We start from the raw sequence: 23,748 nt of genomic DNA on the forward strand, positions 1-23,748 counted from the left end.
CATTTAAAGTTTTCAATTTAAATAAGCTTTGTAAAAAATTTTTTCCTTTTTCTAAAATCTTTATTCTCCTGAGCTTTTTGTGTCTGGACCTTTATCACTTAATTCAGTTTGAATTTTTGCATCTTTGCAAGCTTTCATCTATTCGCATTTTTAAATTCCTGTTTCTAAATTTGCACATGCCTAAAACTTTTGGATGGAGTTACAATAGGCATCTTGGCTCTGATTATTGCTCTCCTTGGCCTCCCACTCTTGCAGCTGTGCGTCCTATTTTCAGATGCACCACTTTGTGGTGTTTCTTCACATAAAATCTGAATAAAGTAGTCTGAGGTTATAATATGACAAATTGTGAAAAAAGAATTCCAGAAGTAGAAATTATTTTGCAAGTGGCTCAGTAGCCCAGTTGGTAGCACTGTTGCCTTGCCTTGGGATGGAATCCCGGCATGGTGACTTTCTGCACGTTTGCATGTTGTCTATGTTCATGCACAGGTTCATCCTCCTCCCACAGTCCAAAAACAGGACTGTTAATCTAAACGATCTCTCTAAATTGTCCTTACACTGAAAAAACACCAAATTTTACAAACATTTTTGGTTTAGTTTCTTGTGCAAATATCTTTGTACACTTGAAACAAGACAAAGCTAACTTACAAGAAACCTTTCAGGAACATTTAGGAGCTTGTTTAAAGTAAATAATTTCCTAATATTGATTTTAAAAAAGTACTAGTTCCACCGACAGATTAATTCACCTATAATGAGACATTTTTTCCATGTTAAAAGTTAAATAATCTGCCAGTGAAACTAGTAATTTATTTATTTTTAATCAATGTTATAAAATTATTTACTTAAAACAAACTCCTATTTCTTAATGAAAAGTTGCTGCCAAGTTACTTTTGTCATATTTAAAGTGTACAAAGATATTTACAGTAGAAAATAGACCAAAAATACTTGGTAATATTTAGTGTTTTTTCAGTGTAGCTGTGAATTTGCCCCTTTATGACCCTGAAAGGATGAGCAGGTTTAGATAATGGATGGCTGAACAATTTTGTAAGGCACTGTGGGTTTGTGTCAGTGCCAGCATCGCATTGTGTTTATAAGGATGGATAATTATTCAAGGTTGTCAGGATATTCCCTTCTGTAGAGAATAAATCACCTTTATCTGTCGATACCTGACACACCGGTGTCAGGTATCGACTTTGTCCTCTATGGTCTTCATTTAGCCTCCTCTAGATGCTGGAAATGAATTCAGCTGCTTTAGATCTGTCCAAACTTTTAATCACACTCCCAATTTTTTAAACAGAAAAATTGCAAGATTCAGATTATTGCCTTCAAGATCTTCCATAACGTCGCTCAGCTGTGTTTCTCTCAGATCTTTTAAATCAACACACCCACTTGCCCTCTCAGATCTTCATCCTCCATCAGTCTCGTTGCCTGATTTTACCACCATGGGGTCTGGAGTCTTCAGCTGTGTAGCTTCTCAACTCAGGAGCCATCTCTCTCTCTCTCGTCTGAGCCACATTCTGTAGCTTCGCTAATATCAAACTGATTTAAAAAAAAAATCTATTATGTTTACTGAATACTGTATAATTCTGCTTTGATGCTTTGGCTGAAAAGATACGTTGAGCGCAAAAAGCATCCTGAAAGTTCACCATTTTTATTTTCTTGAAGTTCATTCAGTGACTATTTGGCATGATCACTTAAGCATTTGTACTGCATTTAAACTTTGAATCTGAAGAAAACATAAAAAAAATTCCCAGCATTCTGGAAAAAAGAAATAACCAGAAACATTGGTTTCATGTAATGTGTGAGAGAAAAAGAAAAAGCGAGCATGTGCTCTGTAGATAACCTCGCAACAGTTTGCATTCTCTCACAATAATGTACTGATCAGTTCATGCGGCGTAGTTGAATACTGAAAGTCTTTCTTACGGTGGCCACTGTACTTTTGGCTATAATATAAAGTTTATTCTATGTAGGTTAAAATCTCGTTTGTGAGATATTTGAAGTTTCATATCTTTTCGTTAGGACAGAAATGCACCACAAACCTTTGTGCAAAATACAAAATCAAAACAGGCCAAGCATGGGCTTTCCATCTCCCTTTTCTCTCCATGTGACTAGAAACTTTACATAAGAAGGAAAGAAAGAAAAAATACATCATTGGACTATTTCTGAGTTATTTTCACAGGTTAATAAAGTCATCTAACAGTTTTGATTGTGTCTATTTTGTGTTGGTAGACTGAATAGTTAATAAAGGGCTGTTTTCATTTGCAGTTCCATCTCAACCTTATACAAACAGACATAAACATGCAGTGAAAAAATCGATTTTCAATCCGTTTCTTTTTTTTTTTTTATCAAAGAATTAAGAATATATGACCACATTTTCACAGAGGTTCCTGAGTATATATTTGAAATTTTAAATTGTGTTTGTGACTGTATACAAATAGACCAGGGTGCACTTGGTTATTGCGAGATAATGCAATACTTTTGCGAGGTAGCGCCCCCTGGAGGCACCTTAACATACAAGTTAAGTTTTGGATTGTTTTTTTTTCTAGTAGCATTTTTGACTTTTCTGAATTTTTTCCATAGAAATACAACTTGCTCAACTTGCAACTGCTAATTCTTTAAAGCAATAACTCTTCCATTAAATAATTATTGTTCCTTCTAGTTATAAATCTCTAAGCTTTCAACAGTTAAAATCAGCTTTTAGGCAAATAACACAGCACAATGTAAGACGTGTATTAGTAGCCGATAGAATAGCTGAAATCAAATAACAGAAGCGAGCAGCTGCAACAGAAACTTATCAGATGCCTCTGCTTAAACACCAAGCTAAAAGGAAACACATTTGGTCAATAACTATTGAACTCCCTTGAGATCAGTCTCATAGATAGCTATTGATCCGAATAGAACCCTCCGGATGGGAAATATAAGGCCTTATGTTGTATCTGATTTATGTTCGTTGTAATTGGTTGGATGTTTGCCAGAACACAGTCTGTAATGTTTCCACTTTTACACGGACCACTTCTCAGAATATTGCCAGCGTCCATTTAGAGCCTGCCGTGTAGCAGCCAGGTGAAGAATCCTTAGAATAAATTAATCTTTATTGCAAAAGCAGAATATCTTACTGAAAATTGAGAAAAATCTACCAAAAGCACCTATCTCTATCTACCTGTGCTTTGTCTGTCTAAATGTGTTACTTTGTAATCAGATTATTTATTTATTTGTATTATTTTTTTCATTTTAGTCTTTAAATACCAGAATTTGTACATTGCATTATTTTTCTGCCCGATTAAACCTTTTTAAATATTAAATCAAATGAGCTGATCGGTTACTCAGTACTTGGGTGACCTTGTTCTGAAATACTTTTTATCTTGAATAATTATTTTTGACTGTCGCTTTTCACTTTTACTTTGTTAAATATAAATTGAAATAATGCAACGTCTACTGGAGTACATCATATCATGTGGAAACATGAGAGAAGCTGTTAGGATGTCTGAAAATACTTTTACTTTGATATTTTCACTCAATCTGCCTGGAAAGGTTTTTAGAATAAAATCTTAGAATCAGTCAGAGTTACTGTCACGATTTCTTTCTGTGCAGAAGCTTCTTTTCTATCACCCTGAAGACTGAAGCAGCTTTGCACCATCGGTCCTTTAATTAAATCAACGTCTTCCCACACAGAAGTGCTTAAAGAGCACTGATGCATTTTGATTCTGTTGCAACAAAGTATTTTTGTTTATGTTCATATTTTTCAAGCGTGGTTTGTTCTTTCTGTCTCTGATGGGTTGCCTTTTAGCTCAGCTCATTGTCTTTGAAACGCCAACCTCCTGAGCTCCTTGCTAATGAATTAACCCATCTGAACAAATTAAACAGCTGACAGTTTAGATTTGATGCTTGATTAAAGTTTTAAATGACTCCGGTACCTTTGTGCAACCTGATTAAATGTAATCTTTGTTTAAATTGCAAAACAAACCCTCTTAAACTGTCCTAATTTAGATTTTGTTTTGAATAAACCAAGATTTAAAAGTTAGTTGACTTGCTTTATATGTTGTTCTTGATTTTATCTTAAAATATAATTTCTTTTTAGAGCGTTGGAGTAATCACAACAAACAGCATAAATCGACATTAGGGATAAAAATAAGACTAAAAGCAACTTGCCTCTTAGTTTTGAATCCAAAATAATTTTATGAGCAAATATTAATGGATTTCATTGTATCACACAATTAGCTGTTAATCTGCTTTTCACATTGTTCTGCTTTGTGACACAACACAGTTTTTCACTGAAGAAGATTGGAGCAATCTTCTTCATCTTCTCATTGGCAGGAGGCGCTAACAGTTTTTTTTTTTTCTAACCAGTTAGAAAATTACTGCCATTCCGCAGTTTTTTTTCTGCAGAATGCAGCTTCCTCATTCTGCAGATAAGCAGTGGAGCTCCTGGCCTTTCAACAGAAAGCTCATAATTTGGAAAGCGCCAATTTTTTTTGCTTTGTACTTCGCAATGTTGCCATCAGTTTGCTGAATCCAGCTTAGAGCTCAGCTCATGTTGAGCTTTTGATCTGAAATCACTAGAATTACCTCAGGTGAATGTTTTCTTAGCTGGTGGTGATTGTACACCACCGCTGCAGCATCCCAAATCACACCACTTTTCCGGATCCTTCTGAGCTGCTGGATACTCATCTTATCGGCGCCTGAAGCCGACAGCCTATCCCAGGAAGCATTTGGGTTATTTTGGGAAGTATTGAGTCATGGTAAAACAGGTTAAATTGGCAGTAAGGTTTGGAGGCCTGCTGGCATTTTCCATTACGATCGATGAACCACAGACCCCGAAGGTCTGGACCAGCTGGCTCTGAAATATTGTAGATTTCTTCATCGTTTTTTACTTTGTAGACTCTCGCTCTGTTGACCTGCACATGAAAACTTGTAAGAAAAAAAGACTGACCTAAATAAAGGCATATTTTACCATTTTAGCATATTTTGGATTCAAGAAATGTTTAATATTGAGCAGCTCTAAAAAGAAACCCAAACGGTTTTCACAACCTCATTTTGAAGCTTTGATCTTCTAAAGCGAGGAGAATAAAGTTTATCACGCAAACTTTTTCTTTTGACATGAAACTCACATGAGATGATGGTGACAACTCAAGCATTGCACAAAAGCACAATCAGATCAACACAATTTAGTTCATAACTTAAGTAATGTGTACCAAAAGGGAATTGACACGGAGGATGTTATAAAACACATACAGAAAATAATATGAACAAATGGCAAAAAAAGCCAAGAACTTTGTCAGTATTTACAAATGAATCTTGCCCAATCTGTGCTAGAGTTATAGTTAGAGAGCTACAGTTTTAATGGCCTATACAAAATTTGATGAAGTGGAGATCCTGAATGCAGAAGGGAGATAGTCAGGTGAAAATAAACCATTTTAGCCAAAAAGTATCGAAAAAACAAAATTTACAAAAAAAATTAAAAGTGCATTCTTGATATATTGGCTGACCAAATTGATCAACCAATTTGAGCTGGCATCTTTTTTGAACTGATATTTTCACATGTTGATTTCTTGGGTGTTTTCCAATATCTGGTGTAAAGTTCATGTCAACAGAAATATTAGAAATATATTTACTGAGACATGTTTGCAATGTTTTCTGTGGCTGTTGGACACTTCGGTCAGTCAGGTATTGAGAAGTGGCCTCAGTGTTTGCTATGTTCTCCTTCAAGCCCTCGTTGTTGACATTCTAATTAGTTGGCTTTTAATGGAGAATGTTTATTGCTCCTTGTAGAGGCTCCACTTTCTGCTGAAGAGTTAATTAGCCTCGAGTAATATGATAACCAGCACAGAGGACATCTAGACCTATGCCTTTTCTTTAAACAAGTCCTGTTTCAAAGCCAAAGAAAGGATGCAGACCTTTGGCTAATTTATTTGCTTGTTAGTAGACATCTTGCATTATATTTATTTTCATTTGGCAGTATCAGATGGTCTTCTTGTTTTACATTAATTGTAAAATTTTCAAAAATGTATTGAAATTGTATTGTTTTGGTGTTCCTATGGAAGGCACTTTTATGCTGTAAGAAAGTACCAGATGTTTTATTTACGCGTTGATTTAGTGTTTCAAATAAATCAGCATACTGTGGTTCCAGACTTTAAAAGTTGTGAAAAATGAGGCTTCAGGTTTTCCATGTTGCCAAAAGTAGATATTCTTCTCATAACTTTGTTTTTTTTCCTGACCAAAATCAACCAAAAATAACCCATTTTCACAAAATGACATCAGTCAAATTAGATGCAGGATGTCCTTGAACAATTTCCATCTTGTCTCAAATCTACAACTCTAGAGATTTGAGTATAATTCAGTCCAAGACCACTCCGCTGTAACTCTGAGTGTATGTTTATAGTCAATAGCTGCATTTCAATTGACTGCATTATTGTACAATTTGACATTTAAAAAATAAATGTGCAATTGAAAAAAAACAAACTTGTTTTTCTATAAAACGTTTTGTCGTAAGGATGAGTGTGGCTTATTTGGTTGCATCAAAATTGTTTTTTTTCCCACAACTCTGCAATTAAAACACTTTCTTCGCATCACATGACTCACATGATCAACAACAATCGGATGTTGCCAATGACGCAAACCCCAAAGAAGAAAACGACAGGAAGTAGTTGAAATATCACGGCGAGGCGGGTTGTTATGTGAACAAAACTTATTCATGTGTGATTTTAATAATGTTTCTTATTTAGTAGAAAAAACACAATTGCAGAATTGTGTTTTTAAAAACAGTAGTGACAAAGTTTTGCAAACATTTGTAATGGAGTTCTCCCACTGCCAGGGAAATTACACATCATTCTCAAGTTGTTTGTAGACTCTAGCAGGTTTTCATGTAGGGTTCATATGTACTCTGGCCAACATCCCCAAAAAACGCTGAGGCTTTTGGATGTAACATGACAAAGTGGTAAAAAGCTGCATGTTAATATGCAGCTTTTTACATATCAGATGGCCTTCAGATCCTTTATCATTGTCTCCTTTCACACTGGCTTGTTCTCAGAAGAGCAGAACACAACCTGCTTAGTTTTGTAATCTGAAAGCGTTGGGCATGTGTTATGCGCTTGACCATGGGGTCATATGTGGCAGCTTGTACACTGCATCAACGCAGCACGAACAACAGGGAGAAAAATCAATTTATCTGACAAACTCAGTGGTTTGTGTCCAATAATGCCACATAGAGGACTTTGTTTCAGCACCCCCTGCTTTGAAAATGTCTTAAAGCCACGATCGGTGAATTTAACATTGACCTAACCTCTTTTAATTTGGGTAACCAGCACACAGATTAAATTGCACTGAATATCTAAAGCTCTAGTGGAACATTGCACTTTAAATTTTCAAAATTATACGCATTGCAATATTTAAAAATATTTCTCTTAGTACTTATAAATGTAAAGTGATTTTTTTTCTGAAGCGAAGTAGAGTTGCAGGTCAAAAATAGAGTGCTTTTACCAACCTCCTTCTGCTGTGAATGCCATTTAAAGGTGACCAATTATGTTTCCTTGAACAAGTTATTGTAGGTCTATGGGTTACTCAAAATACGTTTGTCAGACTGTAGGCACAAAATCATTCTTAGATGATGAGATTTTAGTTGCTCAGGTTTGCCTATTTTGAGCTTCTTTTAGAATGAGCTGTTTTAGGGCGTCTTGTCACTTTAAATTCAAATAAGTTGCTGCCGGCCACGCCCCCCAACTCAATGTTTACACTCACATGTGAAAATGGCTGCCAACAGCAGAAAAGCAGAATTAGAGCCTCCTGCACAGCCAACAAAGATGCAGCAAGTGGTTTCTGAATGGTAAGTCGGCAACAGAACACTGTCTTATTCCAGCAGCCAATGTGCAAAGCATACAGCAGTAAAACCAGCTGACCAAACGTGCTGGAGCTCAGCTTGTGTTGCTTGATGATGGGCTGGGGTTCACTGGGGTTGCAAGGTGAAGACGCAGTGCCTGTCGAATGTGACAGTTTTTGAAACAACTCATTTTCCAGACACCAAAAAACATGAACCTATATTGCCAAAAACTGACTGCACTTGGGCTGTTTTCAGAAGCAGTATAGACCCAAACTGAAGTACAAAAATGTGCAAAATGTGAATTTTTCATAATAGGACCCCTTTAAAGAGCACTGCGACCAGATCCAAATATAGTTCTCCAGGGCTGCTGCGTTCTTCACCTGATGCCAAGAAACTAAACTTGCAAAGCCTTTGCGTTTTGAAGTAGTGCGTATGTTCCCCCTGAAACTCCATGGAGGATTACTCCACTATTTAGCTCATGCTTTGCATCCTGCTGTGTCGAAGCGCTCCCAGTAGAAGGGAGGCTGGAGGCAGCATTTCTGCAGCACACTGGAGACGGCTGGGAGGCGAAAATACTCTGAGGCTGTCAGAAATGATCCACATCACTGCCTGGCACCCCTCTGCTCCAGCCACCCCAGCTCATTATGCTCGTCGTCCGGAAACACCGAGCAAATTCTCCTAACGAGTGTTTGATCAACACGGTGCGCTGCAGCAGAGGAAGACAGGCAACCTGTTCATGACTCATTTTCTCCCTCTCTCTTAGTCTCTCCTGAATCTGTCTGTATTTCTCTCTCTCTCTCTGTCTCTCTTTCTCACTCCTGTTCCCCTAAGACAGAGAAGAACAAAGGGAGAGGCAGAAGAAAAGCAATATAACCTCTTGGCCCTTATCTGCGGAGCACACCAGAGCATGTCTGGCCTCAGACACAGCTTTGCCCGTCCTTTGAAGAAGCTCATCTCCCTTTGATTTCAGGCAAACGGTTCAGCACAGTGACAGATGCTCAACTTTCCATCTGTCACTCTGACACCCATCTCTTTAGTGTTGTTGAATCTAACTGACTTTGTTTGGGCTGTCTGTCTGGGCGCCTGTGACACGGATGCTGATGTGAGAGCTAACGTAAGAGATTGTGACGAAGACCTTGGCTTGAACCTGATAAAAGAAGCTCCTTTTTGCCTTTCTGAGGTCGTCCGGAGTGTGTCGGCCATATTCTTTATGTGAGCTCCTTAAACATTTAGTTGATGCCCTGATATTGGATAATTTAATGAGGACTCCTAATGCTCATCATCATTTCGCCTTGACAATATTCCTCTGAGATGTAGAGCTGCATAAAACAGCTGCCGTAGAGGGCAGGATTTTTATAAGATCGAACACTGAGAAAGATAGAAATAGGTCATTATGGTTCAAGAGGAAGACGTAGAAAACAGCAAATATCTGCTACCTTATGAATGTCTTTAAAGTCTACAAACCCAACTCTCTCATTGGTTAGAAAAATCAAATCAATCTCAAAGCTTATCATTAAAGCTGTCTGATATGACTTTTTATGAATTCTTGACCTTTCCAGCGAATTCCTGATAAACACACTGAAGGAGATCTGTTTTAATTTTTCTACCTTGCAGCAAAATGTCCAGTGTTTGAACCCAAACAGTTGTTTTTTTTTTCTGCATGAAGTTCACATGTTCTCCCCCTGCATACATGGATTCTCTCTGGGCTATTGTATATTATCTTTAGGAGTGATTGTGTGTACATGCTGTGACTCTGGGGAAGATTCCCTCACCTCAGGATGCAGGATACTTGAAAATGAAAGTGAAACTGATGGCTTGACCTACTTTCTGATTAAATTAGCTAATAGTTTATCTGACCACTTGGGGGAACTCACAAGGGCACTGAAACTTAATTCACAGATGGTCGGTTGATTGTAAAATACAATTGTTCAAGGAAATATTAAGGTATCTCATGTTCAAAGATGTTTTTTGTAGTAAAATTAAAAAGTATTTTCTTAAATGAATAAATTAGGTCAACCCCACATTTATGCATAGAGAATCGCCATGCAACATTTGAACGAGTGTCAAGTTAAACAGCAAATGGTGTATTTGTATGAGTGCAATACCATCTCCACCCAGCTGGCACGTGGCTCACAGAAAATCAAGCACACCCGTCTCTCCCACTCAGGCCTTCAGGAGCCTATAAAGCAACTCAGCACACCTGTGTTTGAGATAATCTCTACAAACAAAGATCTCATCTTCAAGCTCCTGCAGAACACCACTGGTAGGAACTGAACTTTAAATCTGTATTCAGAGGACCTTGCTGGCTTTACAAAATGGATTTATGAAAGTAGTTCATTTTGTTTATTTTCTTTTGATGACTCAAAAAGTAATTTGTACTTTGTGTGTTTGTAGGTTTTCAACCTGCTCAGGTGTCATGAAAGAACAGTGATTTAAAGAAAAGAGAAATAAAATAAAAAGATGACACTGAGAAGAGTTGGTCCGGGATTTCTTTGATGGGAGCAAGCCTTGTCAAGTTTGGGCAGAAGCTAAGGTGTTTTGTAGAGACTAAAAACTTGACAGTTGAAAACCAATGGAAACCAGTTCGAACCAATTGGGAACCAATTGGAAACCAACTGAAGATCAGATGGAAGTGAAGACCTGAGAAAAGAGCTTCGACGAATTAACTCAAGGAGGAACATCAGGTCATCTCATCTATACAGTCCACAATGGCTGAAGAAATGTTTGGAAAGTCAGTGAAACAATTGAAGCTGGATCGCACCATGGCAAAGTCTTCCTTCACCAAGCAAGCAAACTTCCTGAGCAGAAAAGCTTCCAACATGACAGAGATGGAACTGCGAGAGGAGTTTAAAAAGCTAACTTCTGATGCCAGACATGTAAGTGATTCAAATGATGATTACAAAGCTGGACTATTGGCAGAGGTGGGAGATGAAGCTGATGAACTTGATAAACAGCAAAAAACTGATTTGGAAAAGACTATTATTGACTGTGAATTAAAATTAGAAGAAGTCAAACAAATAGTTCAGTCTAATTTGTGGAAAAAATATGGTCAAGATGAACTCTATACTGCAATCCAAGAGGCAGAAAAGGCCTGTAATGATGCTTCTGATATAAAAGTTTTAACTGTGTACAAAAGCGCATATGAAGTGCAGTTGTCCTTTGTGGAGAATGTGATCCAGGAATCTATCAAAAGTTTTTTGACCTGGGAAATGTGGATTCCAGTAGAAGAAAGGGACAATATAGAAGACAGAGTAAAACAAATGAAATTGATGAAAAATAAACTTCAAACAAGAAAATCGCAGTTTGCCATAGCACAAACGATTGCAGAGGAGGAGAGGAAATCAGATGCTGCTCAATCAGACCTTACATATTTTCCTATACAAGCTCAACCTGCACCCAGTGTAAAGATTAGACCCATTTGTCTACCAAAATTTCATGGCTGTAAAAGAAACTTTCACAGATGGAGAAAAGACTGGGAAAGCCTGCAGAAGCAGGGAGAACCAAGTGGCTCAGTGGAAGTGAAAAAGTTTCAGTTGTTGGATAGTGTGGATGAAAGAATCTGTAATGAATTACATCTGTCTGCTTATGATACTGCTGCAGATATGTTCCGAGTGATGGAAAATAGGTATGGCGACAAGTTAAGCATTGCTTTAGAAATTATTGAAGAGCTTGAGAAGACTCCACCCCTGAAAGCAAACCAGCTAAGGAAAGTGATAGATCTTATTCAAGCAATTGAAAAGGCTCTAGCTGACTTAACAGAGTTAGGTAACATTGGAGCGATGAAAAATCCTCTGGTTATTAAATCTCTAGAGAGTAAACTACCTGATGTTATAAAGAGAGACTGGCTAGTTTTTATGGTTAATCCTGCCAATGCAGTTACACCAGATAACCATTTTGATAGTCTTCTCAAATTTTTAAAAACACAGGAGGAAGTTCTAGAGAAATTGGAGCAACTTGGAGTGAGTGAAAAGGTTGAGAAGAAGTTTGAGAAACGACATGCTTTTACTCGATCCACAAGAAAGAATCATGTCTGTATCGTGTGTGGAGACGCAAGACATGGAGATAAAATATTCTTCTGCAAACAGTTCAAAGCAATGAATTTACCTGAAAAACTCAACATTGTAAAGACGTTGGACACATGTAAAAGGTGTTTGAGAAAGCATGGAGATGCTGATTGCATCAATACTTACCTTTGTAGAAATAAAGATTGTAAGAAAAGAAGCTTTTCAGATCACCATTTCCTCCTTTGCCCAAAGGGTGAGCTTACAAAGGTTGAGACTGTTAAACCAAGAAGGGAAAATAGACTGACAGAAGAGCAGGAAAAATTCATAGCTGGACTTTCACCAGAACTAGCAGAAGAATGCAGAAAAGCCTTTTCAAATGTGACTGCTTCAACAAAAAACACAAAGTGTGAAGCCTTTGGGCTTATGGAGTCATATGGACTAAAAGAGCAACCTGTCATTCTAATGCTATTGGAAGTCACTACGAACGCAGGCCAGAAAATAGGAACTTTGATTGACTTGGCTTCTGATACTAATTACATTACTCATCAAGCAGCTAAAAGGTTGAGCCTAGAAGGTGAAAACATAACATTAGTTGTTCATGGTGTTGGGGGAATGTCAGTCAAAGTTAGAACAAAGAGATACCTGTTAAGAGTGAGAGTTAAGACCCCCAAAGGGACAATGAAAGCTCACCAACTCATTTGTTATGGACTTAGTGAAATTGCTAAAGTGCATAAAGTCATTCAACCACTGCAGCTGCAAAAGTTTTTCCCAGATGTTGACCTGGAAGACCTTAAAAGACCAGATACCATTGAGCTGCTAATAAGCCACAGAGAAGGCAGACTGGCCCCTCAAAGAGTCAAGGTTGTTGGAGACCTGGTCCTGTGGAACAGTCCACTCGGCATGACCGTGGGAGGAGCTCATCCGGATCTTTGTGAAGACGTCGACGTGGCAGCACACAGGTCAGAAACGCACTTTGCTCGTTCTATGCGCATTGCTGCTGTAAAGTATAAAGAAGTCTGCAGTTTCAAAGAAGTTAAAGCAGAAAGCAAAAACACAACTACCGATAAAGAGTTCATTGATTGGTGGAAGTGGGAGAGCATAGGAGCAGCTTGTGAACCAAAGTGTGGTGGATGTCGCTGTGGAACATGTCAACCAGGTGGGAAAGATATGACATTAATGGAGGAAAAAGAACTTGAAATAATTAAACAAGGTCTTACCTATGTGCAAGCAGATAACCACAGTGATGCTCCCCACTGGGATGCAAAGTATCCTTGGATTTTAGAACCCGCTTGTCTTCCCAATAACAGGAAAAGTGTTGAATCAACTTTCTTAAGAACAGAAAGACGATTAAATAAAGAGCCTGAATGGAAAACTGTCTATGCAAATCAGGTGCATGAAATGGTGGAGAGAAAAGCAGCAATAAAACTAACAGAAGACACTCTAAACAACTGGAAAGGACCAGTATGGTATGTAAACCATCAGGTGGCGCCAAATCCTCATTCTGTGACCACTCCTGTGCGTTTAGTATGGAACAGCAGTCAAAGATTTGAAGGTCTAAGTATGAATGATATTCTGATGAAAGGTCCTGATGTTTTAAATCCCATTCGTGCTGTTCTACTCAGGTTCAGAAGGGGACTGCATGCTGCCCTGGGAGACATTAAAAAAATGTATAACTCTGTTTGGCTAGAGGACCTGGAGAGACATCTGCACAGGTTCCTCTGGAGAGACGACTCAGAAGAGGAGATCGGTGAGTTTGCCATTACCAGAGTTAACATTGGGGATCGACCTGCTGGATGTATTGCCCAAGTAGCAATGCGAGAGACGGCAAAACTGCCCATGTTTGACAGCTGTAAAGAGGAGTGTAGGATCCTGGAAGAAGACTGTTATGTCGATGATATTTTAACATCTGACAATGACCCAGAACTTTTGCATAAACACATTAAGACGGTGGAAGAGATCTTACAAGCTGGGGGATTCTGTTTGAAACCATGGGTCCTATCAGGTCAAAGTGGGAGGCAAAACATGTCCTTACCTAGCAGAGACAAAATCCTTACACTCCCTAATCAGTTGAAAGAGGATGATAATAAGGCTTTGGGAGTGGGATATCTGGTGGAGGAGGATAAATTATATGTGATGACATCAATTAACTTCTCAAAAAGGAGGAAAAGAATGAAGATGGGACAAAACCTAGAAGAAGGAGAAGTGAGAGTAAATACTCCAAATCCTCTCACTAGGAGAGAACTCCTTAGCCAAGTAGCTAGTCTTTTTGATCCCATTGGGCTAGTCACACCCACCAAACAAAAAGGAGCCATTCTAGTGAGAAAGGCTTTTCAAGAAACCAGAACTGCAGGCAAAGCAGGTGATACTTGGGATCAACCACTTTCTGATGGGCTAAGAAATGAAGCCATTGAATTGTTCCAGGAGTATGTTCGCCTGGGCCAAATTAAATTTCACAGGAGTTTAACACCAATCAGTTGGATTAGAAAGCCCATTGGAATAACTTTCTCTGATGGGAGTGACAAAAGTTATGGGGCAGTTCTATACTTCAGATGGGAGACAGAGCAAGGGATCCAAGTGAGACTTGTAGAATCCAAAGCAAAACTTACTCCACTCGACCAGAAAGGAGAACCTGTAAAAGCAGAAATTTGTGGTGCTGTGTTTGCAGCTCGTCTGAGGAAGTATGTTGAAAAGCACAGTAGGATGGAAATTGGAGGCTGGTACCATCTTCTAGACAGCCAAACTGTGCTAGGAGCCATTCAGCGTGACAGCTATGGGTACCAAACTTTCTTTGCTAACAGAATTGGTGAAATACAGAAAACTGGGCCTGTCGCAGATTGGTGGTGGATTCCAAGTGAGCTAAATGTTGCAGACATTACATCAAGAGGAGCATGTCCTGAGCACCTCCAAGAGGACTCACAGTGGCAAAATGGACCAAAATTTTTGTTGCAACCTATTGACCAATGGCCAAAAAGATCTGCCAAAGACATTGCTATAAGTGCAAAGGAAGGGGTTGAAAAACTCCAAAGAAAAGCTTTCTCAGCAGTAATAACTAGAGCACAGTCTAAGCAAACTACAGAAACATTGTGTGATGAGGAGATGACAAAGAATGCTCTAAAAGCTACAAAGTGTAAGGAAAGGGACAGGGAGCTCAAAATCTCACCTCTTACATTCATTGCCAAGCAGTTAATTCAAGAGAGAAGATACAGCAGTCTTTCTAAACTAGTCAGAGTTATTGCATGGGTGAGAAGAGCTGTTGAAAACTGGAAACTCACTTTAGAAAGTCACCATAGTGGCAGAAAAGTGAAAAAAAAAAATTTCAACAGACATCAAACAATTAACCATCCATCCCGGGCTTAGTATTAAAGAGTGTGAGAATGCACTGAGAGAGGTTTTTCTGGCTGCACAAGAGAATACCTCATTTCATGACACAACTTTAAACAGACTAGTTGTGTTTAAAGAACAAGATTCTGGACTTCAGGTCTGTGGGGGTCGTATTCAATCCTTTAATGAAGACAAAAGAGCTGTTCCCATTTTACCATATGACTCATGGGTATCCATATTGGTTGCTCTTGAAGCTCATGAAGTAAATCATGAAGGCATTGCTGGAACATTACTGCAGATGAGGAAAAAAGCATGGGTGGTCAGAGGCAGAAGATTGGCTAAAAAAGTTGTGGATAACTGTGTGACGTGCCGGAAAATCAGGGCAAAAAGATGCGAACAGATAATGGGTGATCTTCCACCAGAACGAACACTGCCTGCCAGACCATTTGAGTTTACTACTATTGATCTATTTGGACCTTATGAAGTGAGGGATGAGGCCCGGAAAAGAGTTAAACTGAAAGTGTGGGGCATCATCTTCTGTTGCATGTCATCTAGAGCTATTCACACAGATCTTGTAAGCGATCAGTCAAGTGAAGGCTTTTTGTTAGCATACCAAAGATTTACAGCCTTAAGAGGACATCCAAGGAAGTTATGGTCAGATGGCGGAAAAAACTTTATTGGAGCTAAACCTGTCCTGGTTGATCTTTATCTGTTTTTGGACCAACTAAACAAAGAGCAAATTCAACATGAAGCTTTGGAACATGGAACTGAATGGAGCTGGAAAATACACCCTGCAGACTCCCCCCATAGGAATGGGGCAGCAGAAGCAGCTGTAAAGATAGTCAAACAAGCATTGCACAATCTAGGATCAGATGGAGTTTTTACATGGAGTGAATTCCAAACATTCCTGTATATGGCAGCTAATCTGGCTAATGAAAGACCAATAGATGCAAGAACTCAAAGTCGAGAAGATTGCATAAGCTACATCACGCCAAACTCTCTGCTGCTTGGAAGAACTGATCTAAAAAGTGATAACTGTGGATTTGACTTTAAAAGTTATCCACTCAAGAGATTAAAGTTCATTCAAACAGAAGTGGACAGATTCTGGAGAAAATGGAGTCAACTAGCTGGACCAAATTTGTTTGTCAGAAGTAAATGGCATTCAAAGAAGCGAAATGTTGCTGTCGGAGATATTATTTGGCTTGCAGACCAAAATGCTTTAAGAAGTCAGTACAAACTTGGCAGAGTGATCAGTGTAAACAGTGACGGAAAGGGGACTGTAAGAGATGTACATGTACGAACTTATCCAAGTTACCCTGTACCACTTGTGAGAGCTAGAGAACAAACGAGGAGGACGAGGAAGGAACTTCAAATGAAGATACCCTCAACAATACTTCACAGAGATGTAAGGCGCATTGTTGTGTTATTGCCAATAGAAGAGCAAGAAAACCCTACTGGGACAAGATCTGGTGAAGAGAGAGAGGCGTGACCTCCTTGGGTTCAAAAAACCAGGAGCTCAAGTGGGAGGTGTCAAGTTAAACAGCAAATGGTGTATTTGTATGAGTGCAATACCATCTCCACCCAGCTGGCACGTGGCTCACAGAAAATCAAGCACACCCGTCTCTCCCACTCAGGCCTTCAGGAGCCTATAAAGCAACTCAGCACACCTGTGTTTGAGATAATCTCTACAAACAAAGATCTCATCTTCAAGCTCCTGCAGAACACCACTGGTAGGAACTGAACTTTAAATCTGTATTCAGAGGACCTTGCTGGCTTTACAAAATGGATTTATGAAAGTAGTTCATTTTGTTTATTTTCTTTTGATGACTCAAAAAGTAATTTGTACTTTGTGTGTTTGTAGGTTTTCAACCTGCTCAGGTGTCATGAAAGAACAGTGATTTAAAGAAAAGAAAAGAAAAGAGAAATAAAATAAAAAGATGACACTGAGAAGAGTTGGTCCGGGATTTCTTTGATGGGAGCAAGCCTTGTCAAGTTTGGGCAGAAGCTAAGGTGTTTTGTAGAGACTAAAAACTTGACAACGAGGTTTGTTCTGCTTAAACTTCAAACATCTAAAGTCTGGTGTATTTTGAATGTTAAAGTGAGCGTGAAGGAGGATTTGTAAGAGGCTTTCTAATGTCGGAGACCCAGCGTTGGACTATCCTAATTGTTTGGAGATGCTTGTATTTCGGTTAAACCAATAATACATATTTAAAATTGGGGAAACAGAGTCATGGAAGTAAAAAGATCAAAATCAAGAAAACATTTTGTAGCTGATTTTATAAATCTAGACAGATAGGAATCTGATATTCAAGTTCATGTTCACTTTGCAAATATTCCTCCAAAAATAAAAACTTTAGATCATATTTTGTGTCTTGGGATCTTTTACACTGACTGGATGTTTCAGTAGGTGTTTGACAACAAGACTGATGGCACAAAGGCTGCCGTTGTTGCAAACCCTTGATTTACTTTTTCTCTTTTACACAGTCTTGATTTATGCCTGCCATCAAAGGCGTGGGATAGAGTAGGTGGCACAGAAAGACTCACACTAATGACTTAGACACCTGTTTCATTGTCAGAGCGTCAGCAACCTGCAATGCAGGGCAAAAGGTGGGGAGGTGGGAGGAGTGATTGAGGACGTGGATGAATAGAATAATGATCCTGATGGTAAAGCACTACACTAAAGCAGTACGCTATGTCGCAAAGCTTCAGAGTAAAAGGCTGCCTTTTGTTTTTAAAAATGTCTGGTTATTTGCTTTTGCTTGATTTTATCCATTTGCAGTTTATACAATGTTTTAAAATGACTGGATCTCAATTTGAGCATTCAATGATGTTTTTCTCAGCCTTTGAATCAGTTCATTTTTCTGTTTCTCGAAAAAGGAAGAGCAGGTCAAAAGGTTGCATTGATTTCTTAGCGGCATGGTTCCTCCTGTTCATTTTAGGCCTTTAATTAATCATCTGAACTTCTCTTTTTCAGGGTGGGATAATTATATAACTTATACCAGCTTCTGACTTATAATACTCAACTTTTTTTAAATGCAAAGTTAAAAAAATATGTGTCAAGCTCAAACGCAACCCCAATAATATTTGAGTAGATGTCCTTAAAATTGCTCGTCGACAATGTTCTGGAGGAATCATTGCTGGATATTCGACCACTAAGAGAATGAAATAGCTCATTTAAATCAGTTGTTTTTATTCTGCTACATATCGTTTTCAGGATGTTCTGTGTGGTTCCTGGAACGCTGCGTAAACACTAATTTATTTTAGGGTGTTTGATGTCCAGATCTTCTGCTTAGAGTTAAATTCTGTATAATTTGTTTTACTAGTTTAGCTCATTTTCTTCAATGTGTTTCTAATCCCAGGTAACTCATATTTCAACTCTTATGTATTTGACATATCTGTAATCATGTGATTGCTTCCTCTTTAGTTTACATATTTTACCTTCTCAGTCCTTTATTAGTGTATATAAATTACACACTAGTGCATGCAGTATATTCATAATGTTCTGTTCAGCTTTCTGGGCCAGTACATCTTACTCATTGTGTCTGCTACAGTCCACAAGGCTAAATCTCTTGTATAACCTGGTTTCATCCTTTGGGTTTTGTGTCCTGCTCTTATAATGCCACTGTGTGAGATTCTAAAGTGGGTTTTTTTTACACTGCTTTTCACCAGAGAGTTTTTTGGATCATCCCCCTTTGTTGCACTCTCTACCTTTGTACTGACCCATTTGTATTGAAGGATTTGAAATAAGTTTCTGTCTGGGTTTAAGTTCAGTGTTTCTGAGCCTCAGTGCTCTGGAAGCAAATCTTTTCCCAGATACCAAAAAACATAAACTATGCCACCAAAAAATCCCCGACTGCACCTTGGATGCTTTCGGAAGCAGTTGGTACCCAAATGGAAGGACAAAAACTTGAAAAATGTGAATTTTTCATAAAATTCTTTTAAAGTTAGAGTGGGTTAAGTTTCAACCTTAGTAAATATGTATGTACTTTGCTTAAAAGTTGTTAAATTACCTACAATTCTGATAAGGAAGATGGTCAATTATTCAAACAGGGTTTATTAAAAATGACTTATAATAAATCAGAGCCAGAGTACAATAAAACTATTGTACTCTGAAATAAAAATGACTTAAGTTCTTCATTAATAAGCCAAAGATAAACGTGAGATTCCTCTACCAATGTAGAGTGGATGCAAACTTTACTGTGAACCGATTTGTCATCATGAAGCTGTATTTCATTTTAATTGTACCAAGTTGAGGAAACAGACTGACAGTGTATAGACTGTGTGTTCAGGATACCTACCATTAGAGATATAGCCGCCGGTAAGCTTTACCCTCATTTATTTTATACAAAGGTCAAACTTCAGACCAAACCTGCCTTTGGTCTCTGCGTGGCGTCGGAGAGAGCTAACGTCTATCACCGGCTTTAACAGATGGCCTTAAAGGCAGAGAAGCTGATTTCCAGGACTAAAAAGTCTTCCTGCGGTTGAGATAAGGCCGTGGGCCTGAGGTTGGTTTTCCAACACATGCTAATCACCTGGATGAGGTCCAGTATTTCTACATCAGAGATATGGCTTCTGCCTTTGGCTATGTACAGTCAGCCCGTCTCGGTTCTTAATGTCAGTCTTTAGCTACCTGGGACAACTGAGTACATGTTGGCACCGACAACTGGGCCAGTTATCCCAGGCCTAAGATGGCGTCGTTCCCAGAAGTGGGTCCTCCAACTATCAAATTATGATAAAAAATAATTTTTGAAAAACAGATCTGTTGGTGAAGAAAAATAGAAACCTAATAATGAAAATAAAGTTTGTTTCTTCCTAATTGTCCTTTCAGTAGACGGGAATAACCCACCACCCAAAACACAAAGGCTATGTTCACACAGCAGGTCTTGATGCTCAAGTTTTTTGCTAAAATAGTTTTTCTGTTGTTTTTTTGTGCTTGGTCATTCATTCTAATTGTTCCTGACTGTAATGAGACTTTTGCATGAATGGTTTATGTCCTCAAAGTGACCCACACGTGCAGAAGAAGAACTTTGACGTCAATGTTGATGGAAGGAATCGTTTATGGATTGATTTTAATATTTATTCAGCAACAAGAGCTGACAGTGTTGTCATAAAATCATAACCAAAGGTTTTTTTAAAAGAGCTAATAAAAAGAAACCACATGTAGCTGTATTCGCTTATAAACAAGCACTTTTTGCTGCCAATAATTTAAAATTATCTGTTTAATTGAAAGAAGAAGAGCCTGTACAATGTTTACAAGTCTTCCTCAGTTTTGTAATTTAATTAAGAAAAGGCAGAAACAGTCATAAAAATATGAAATTATGACGGCTTTTTTAGTGGAAATGTCATTTTATAATGTTATTTCCAAAATCCACATAAAAATACCTCAAGCTAGGTATTTTTGCTTTCATGCAAAAGTCTCATTACAGTCAGGAACAATTAGAAAAATACCTCAAGCTAGAGGCTTCATCATCAAGATGATCCAGTTTAACCAAATCCAACTCTGTTTATGCAGCACTTCAAAAGATAAATGTCTGACCTGAACATAAAAGAGAAGTTCATACAAGTCAGCTCAGGAATCTTGCACAATTAGAGACCAATCAAAGGTAAAACTGGTGTAATTTCCTGCTCACAAAAAGTGAAAAGACTTCCAGCAAAAAAGTGATAACAGGTTCTGCTTTCTGGCCGTCTACTTACAACAAAGCATGTGCAGAATTTAGCCTGAAGTCTTTTATCTCTTTTTTTATGCTCAAATGATAAAAAATGGGGATTAAATAATATTCTTATATGAATAAATAATTAGAAAATATGTCATCTCATTTAAAAAAAAAGCAATTTTTCACTTGCTGTTAACATTAAATTGTTTGAATCTTCTGCTTAATTTACCACACATCAAATGCTTTAAATACACACTAATCAGACCCACTGTATTTTTGTGAAAATATGGTAATTAACCCATTCCAAGACAAATGCAATTTGTTCGTGAATATACCAAATAAACTAGTGTGTAAAGATCAAACTGTAATTTTGTTTTTTTTATCTCCTAAGACTCGTTGCTTTCCTGCCAACCTTACAGTAATTGACCTGCTTGTTTTTGTGTAGACTAAATTAATTATTAGTTTAGTCAAAATAACGTGTCTTTATCCAAATAAAAACCTATTTTTAAGCAGGCATAAACAAAGGATGGATGAATTTGTGGACATTGAAGACATGTAAGGTAGTAGTTGTAACACAATTCCTGCCAATTTATCAGAACAAACTGACTTCTATCCTAATGTTTAACAGAATTTGCATCTTTTTTGTTATCCTGTCTTTGGATGGTATAGCTCTGATTTATAGGCAAATGTTTTGTTTTAGGACTTGTGACAAAGTGATTCAGTTTGTGTTTACCACTAGTCCCTTAAGTATATTTCTGATTTATTTTATCTTTACATAGTTGGTCATAACGCTTTCATTTAAACAACGGTGTTGTAACTTTGCTTCACTCACTAGCTCAGGTTTTTCTGTGGTAGCATTATGTTTCAGTCTGCATCTATGCCTATGTTTCAGCTAAAACTAACACTTTTAAATCACTAGATAAATTAGATGAATGTTTCTTTTGTTTCAAGGTAGTTAGTTTTTTCTTGTCACCTACCATTGTTTGCCCCTTCAGATACTAAAGTGCAGATGAGTTTCCAATTATCTGTAAAGCCAGTAAGACGTCAGATGTTCCAGAAATTAAACAGTAAAATTCACCATAAGAAGCTGGAACTGGCTGCTGATGCTGTTTTCTGCTCACCTGGTTTGATTTTTTGATTATTCTACCTCAGAGGTTTGATGAATGCGAGTTTGCTGATGTGAATCTTTCTTGTCTCAAAGTCCAGACTTTGTGCATCTAGTTTCTCATTCACTTTCAAAGCTAGTAAATATTTTCCTCCTTTGGCTGATTCACTGTTTGCCATCATCTCAATGGTGGTCGGTGATATGAATCAGCCAATAGGACTCTGTAAGCACAAGGCTGCCCTGCTGCTGGCCTGATAAGTGGGAAAAGATGGAAAATAGTCAAGGTGTTCTCCATCTCTCTCTCTATTTTTTACTCTGTCTCTTTTTCCTCTTTTGTTTATACTCCGCCCTTCAGATTCCCACCTCAAATTCTTTCCTTCACATCCCGTTAATGTCTCCCAGCGCCTATGCTGTTCTTTTAAGTCACAGGGTTAAACTAGGAAAGACAGAAAACAGTGGGCGCTCTTCAATGCTCGCTCTGCTTTTTGAAGTTCCTCTTTAAAGCTGTCCCTCTTGCACACGGTTCAGTTGTTGGTGGCTGTCGCCTGTTTCATCTTTGAGTCTTTGTAGTGACACAAGGTATGTGGTATCGTCCTCACCTAGAGGTTTCATCTCTCCCTTTTTTATTTTTTTTTACCACAAACACCCCTGCCCCTGTGCCTGTGCATGATACACTTGATGCTAAAGCTTGTGACACAATAACAAATGTAAAGCACACCTCTATAATCCTGTGAGCTCTGAACAAAAGGCTGTGTTACCTTTCATCTGCCTGTGGTTTTCCTGTCCAGAGAGAGCTTTGTGCTCCTTTGTTCTAACCTGACCTTGCTTCTCACTGCTGCTCTCATAATAAAGCACAATGGCAAACACTTTCTGTTTGATTATAGGAAGTTAACGAGGTGCTTAGCTAAAAGGTAGGCTTTGTTCTGCGTAAGGAATTAGCGCTCTTTTTTGGAGGAATGTGAACAAAAAGGAAACCCAATCAAACATTCAGTTGTTTATTAGGAAAGGAAAGGATTTATGTCTAATAAAATGTTTTATTATCTTGGAAAATAATTCATTAAACTAATTCTGACTTTAATCTCAGAATTCTGAGGTGGGAAAAATGTGAAATAATCTGCCAGTGGAGCTAACATTTTTCATCAATATTAAAAAATAATTAACTTAAACAAGTTCCTGACTTGTAATTTAGTTTAGTCTTATTTCATCTGTACTGAGACATTTGCAGCAGAAACTAGACAAAAATGACTTGGTACGGTCTGTGTTTGCAATGCAAACCTGAGTGTTTTACATAGATGTGAAGGAGCTTCGGCCCTCTCTTCTTCATGCATTTTTGCAGCTTAGTTTTTAGATGACAGAAAAGATATTTTTTAACACACGGCTATTATTAGCAAAATCATAGAAGCTGATATTTTTGTAGGGGAAAAGTGACCAGACTTTGCTGTACTTCCTAGAAGTGACCAGACAACATTTCTTGTCTTTCCTCATGTTTACATCCCCAGAACACACATTTTTCATTTCTCCAATATACATGTCAGGATTGGTGATGTGTGACAGCAGCTTATGCAAAGAAAATCTCATTGACTGATGGCTTGGACATGATCTTAAAGCATCAACTGCCATTGTTGTCTGTTTTCAATTTGTCTAAGTGCATTTTCAGAGTAAAGCAATCCAGTCTGGTATCCTGTGTGGCCTGCAGGCATGCAGCTGCCTGGAGTCTGACAGCAGAAAATGCCTTGCAAAAAACAGAAAACTAATTTAGTTGCCTATGACTCTGATGTGCAAGCTGACCTTATTAGGAGAACCTTGGCCTTTCTATTCCCGCCTCAGGAAAGGTGGCCTTCTGTGCAGAGCTGG

General features: G+C 38.2%; 2 protein-coding genes across 3 annotated transcripts; both read left to right on the forward strand.

The window, feature by feature from the left end:
* Positions 1-10,419: 10,419 nt before the first annotated feature.
* Positions 10,420-13,979, forward strand: LOC114134763 (uncharacterized). Of its 2 annotated transcripts, XM_028001545.1 has the most exons (3): positions 10,420-12,773; positions 13,204-13,280; positions 13,437-13,979. In XM_028001545.1, exons 1-2 carry the CDS (start codon positions 10,519-10,521, stop codon positions 13,235-13,237), a joined length of 2,289 nt encoding a protein of 762 aa, XP_027857346.1. In that variant the 5' UTR covers positions 10,420-10,518; the 3' UTR covers positions 13,238-13,280; positions 13,437-13,979. The 2 variants fall into 2 exon arrangements, with proteins under 2 accessions (XP_027857346.1, XP_027857345.1); XM_028001544.1 differs by having other exon boundaries at positions 13,204-13,979.
* Positions 13,980-14,660: 681 nt separating this feature from the next.
* LOC114134764 (uncharacterized) lies at positions 14,661-17,039 on the forward strand. Its single transcript, XM_028001546.1, has 2 exons — positions 14,661-16,865; positions 16,997-17,039. Exon 1 carries the CDS (start codon positions 15,434-15,436, stop codon positions 16,622-16,624), a length of 1,191 nt encoding a protein of 396 aa, XP_027857347.1. The 5' UTR covers positions 14,661-15,433; the 3' UTR covers positions 16,625-16,865; positions 16,997-17,039.
* The last annotated feature ends 6,709 nt before the right edge of the window (positions 17,040-23,748 follow it).

Source organism: Xiphophorus couchianus, chromosome 19 (assembly GCF_001444195.1).
Source record: "Xiphophorus couchianus chromosome 19, X_couchianus-1.0, whole genome shotgun sequence".
NCBI classification, from domain to species: domain Eukaryota; kingdom Metazoa; phylum Chordata; class Actinopteri; order Cyprinodontiformes; family Poeciliidae; genus Xiphophorus; species Xiphophorus couchianus.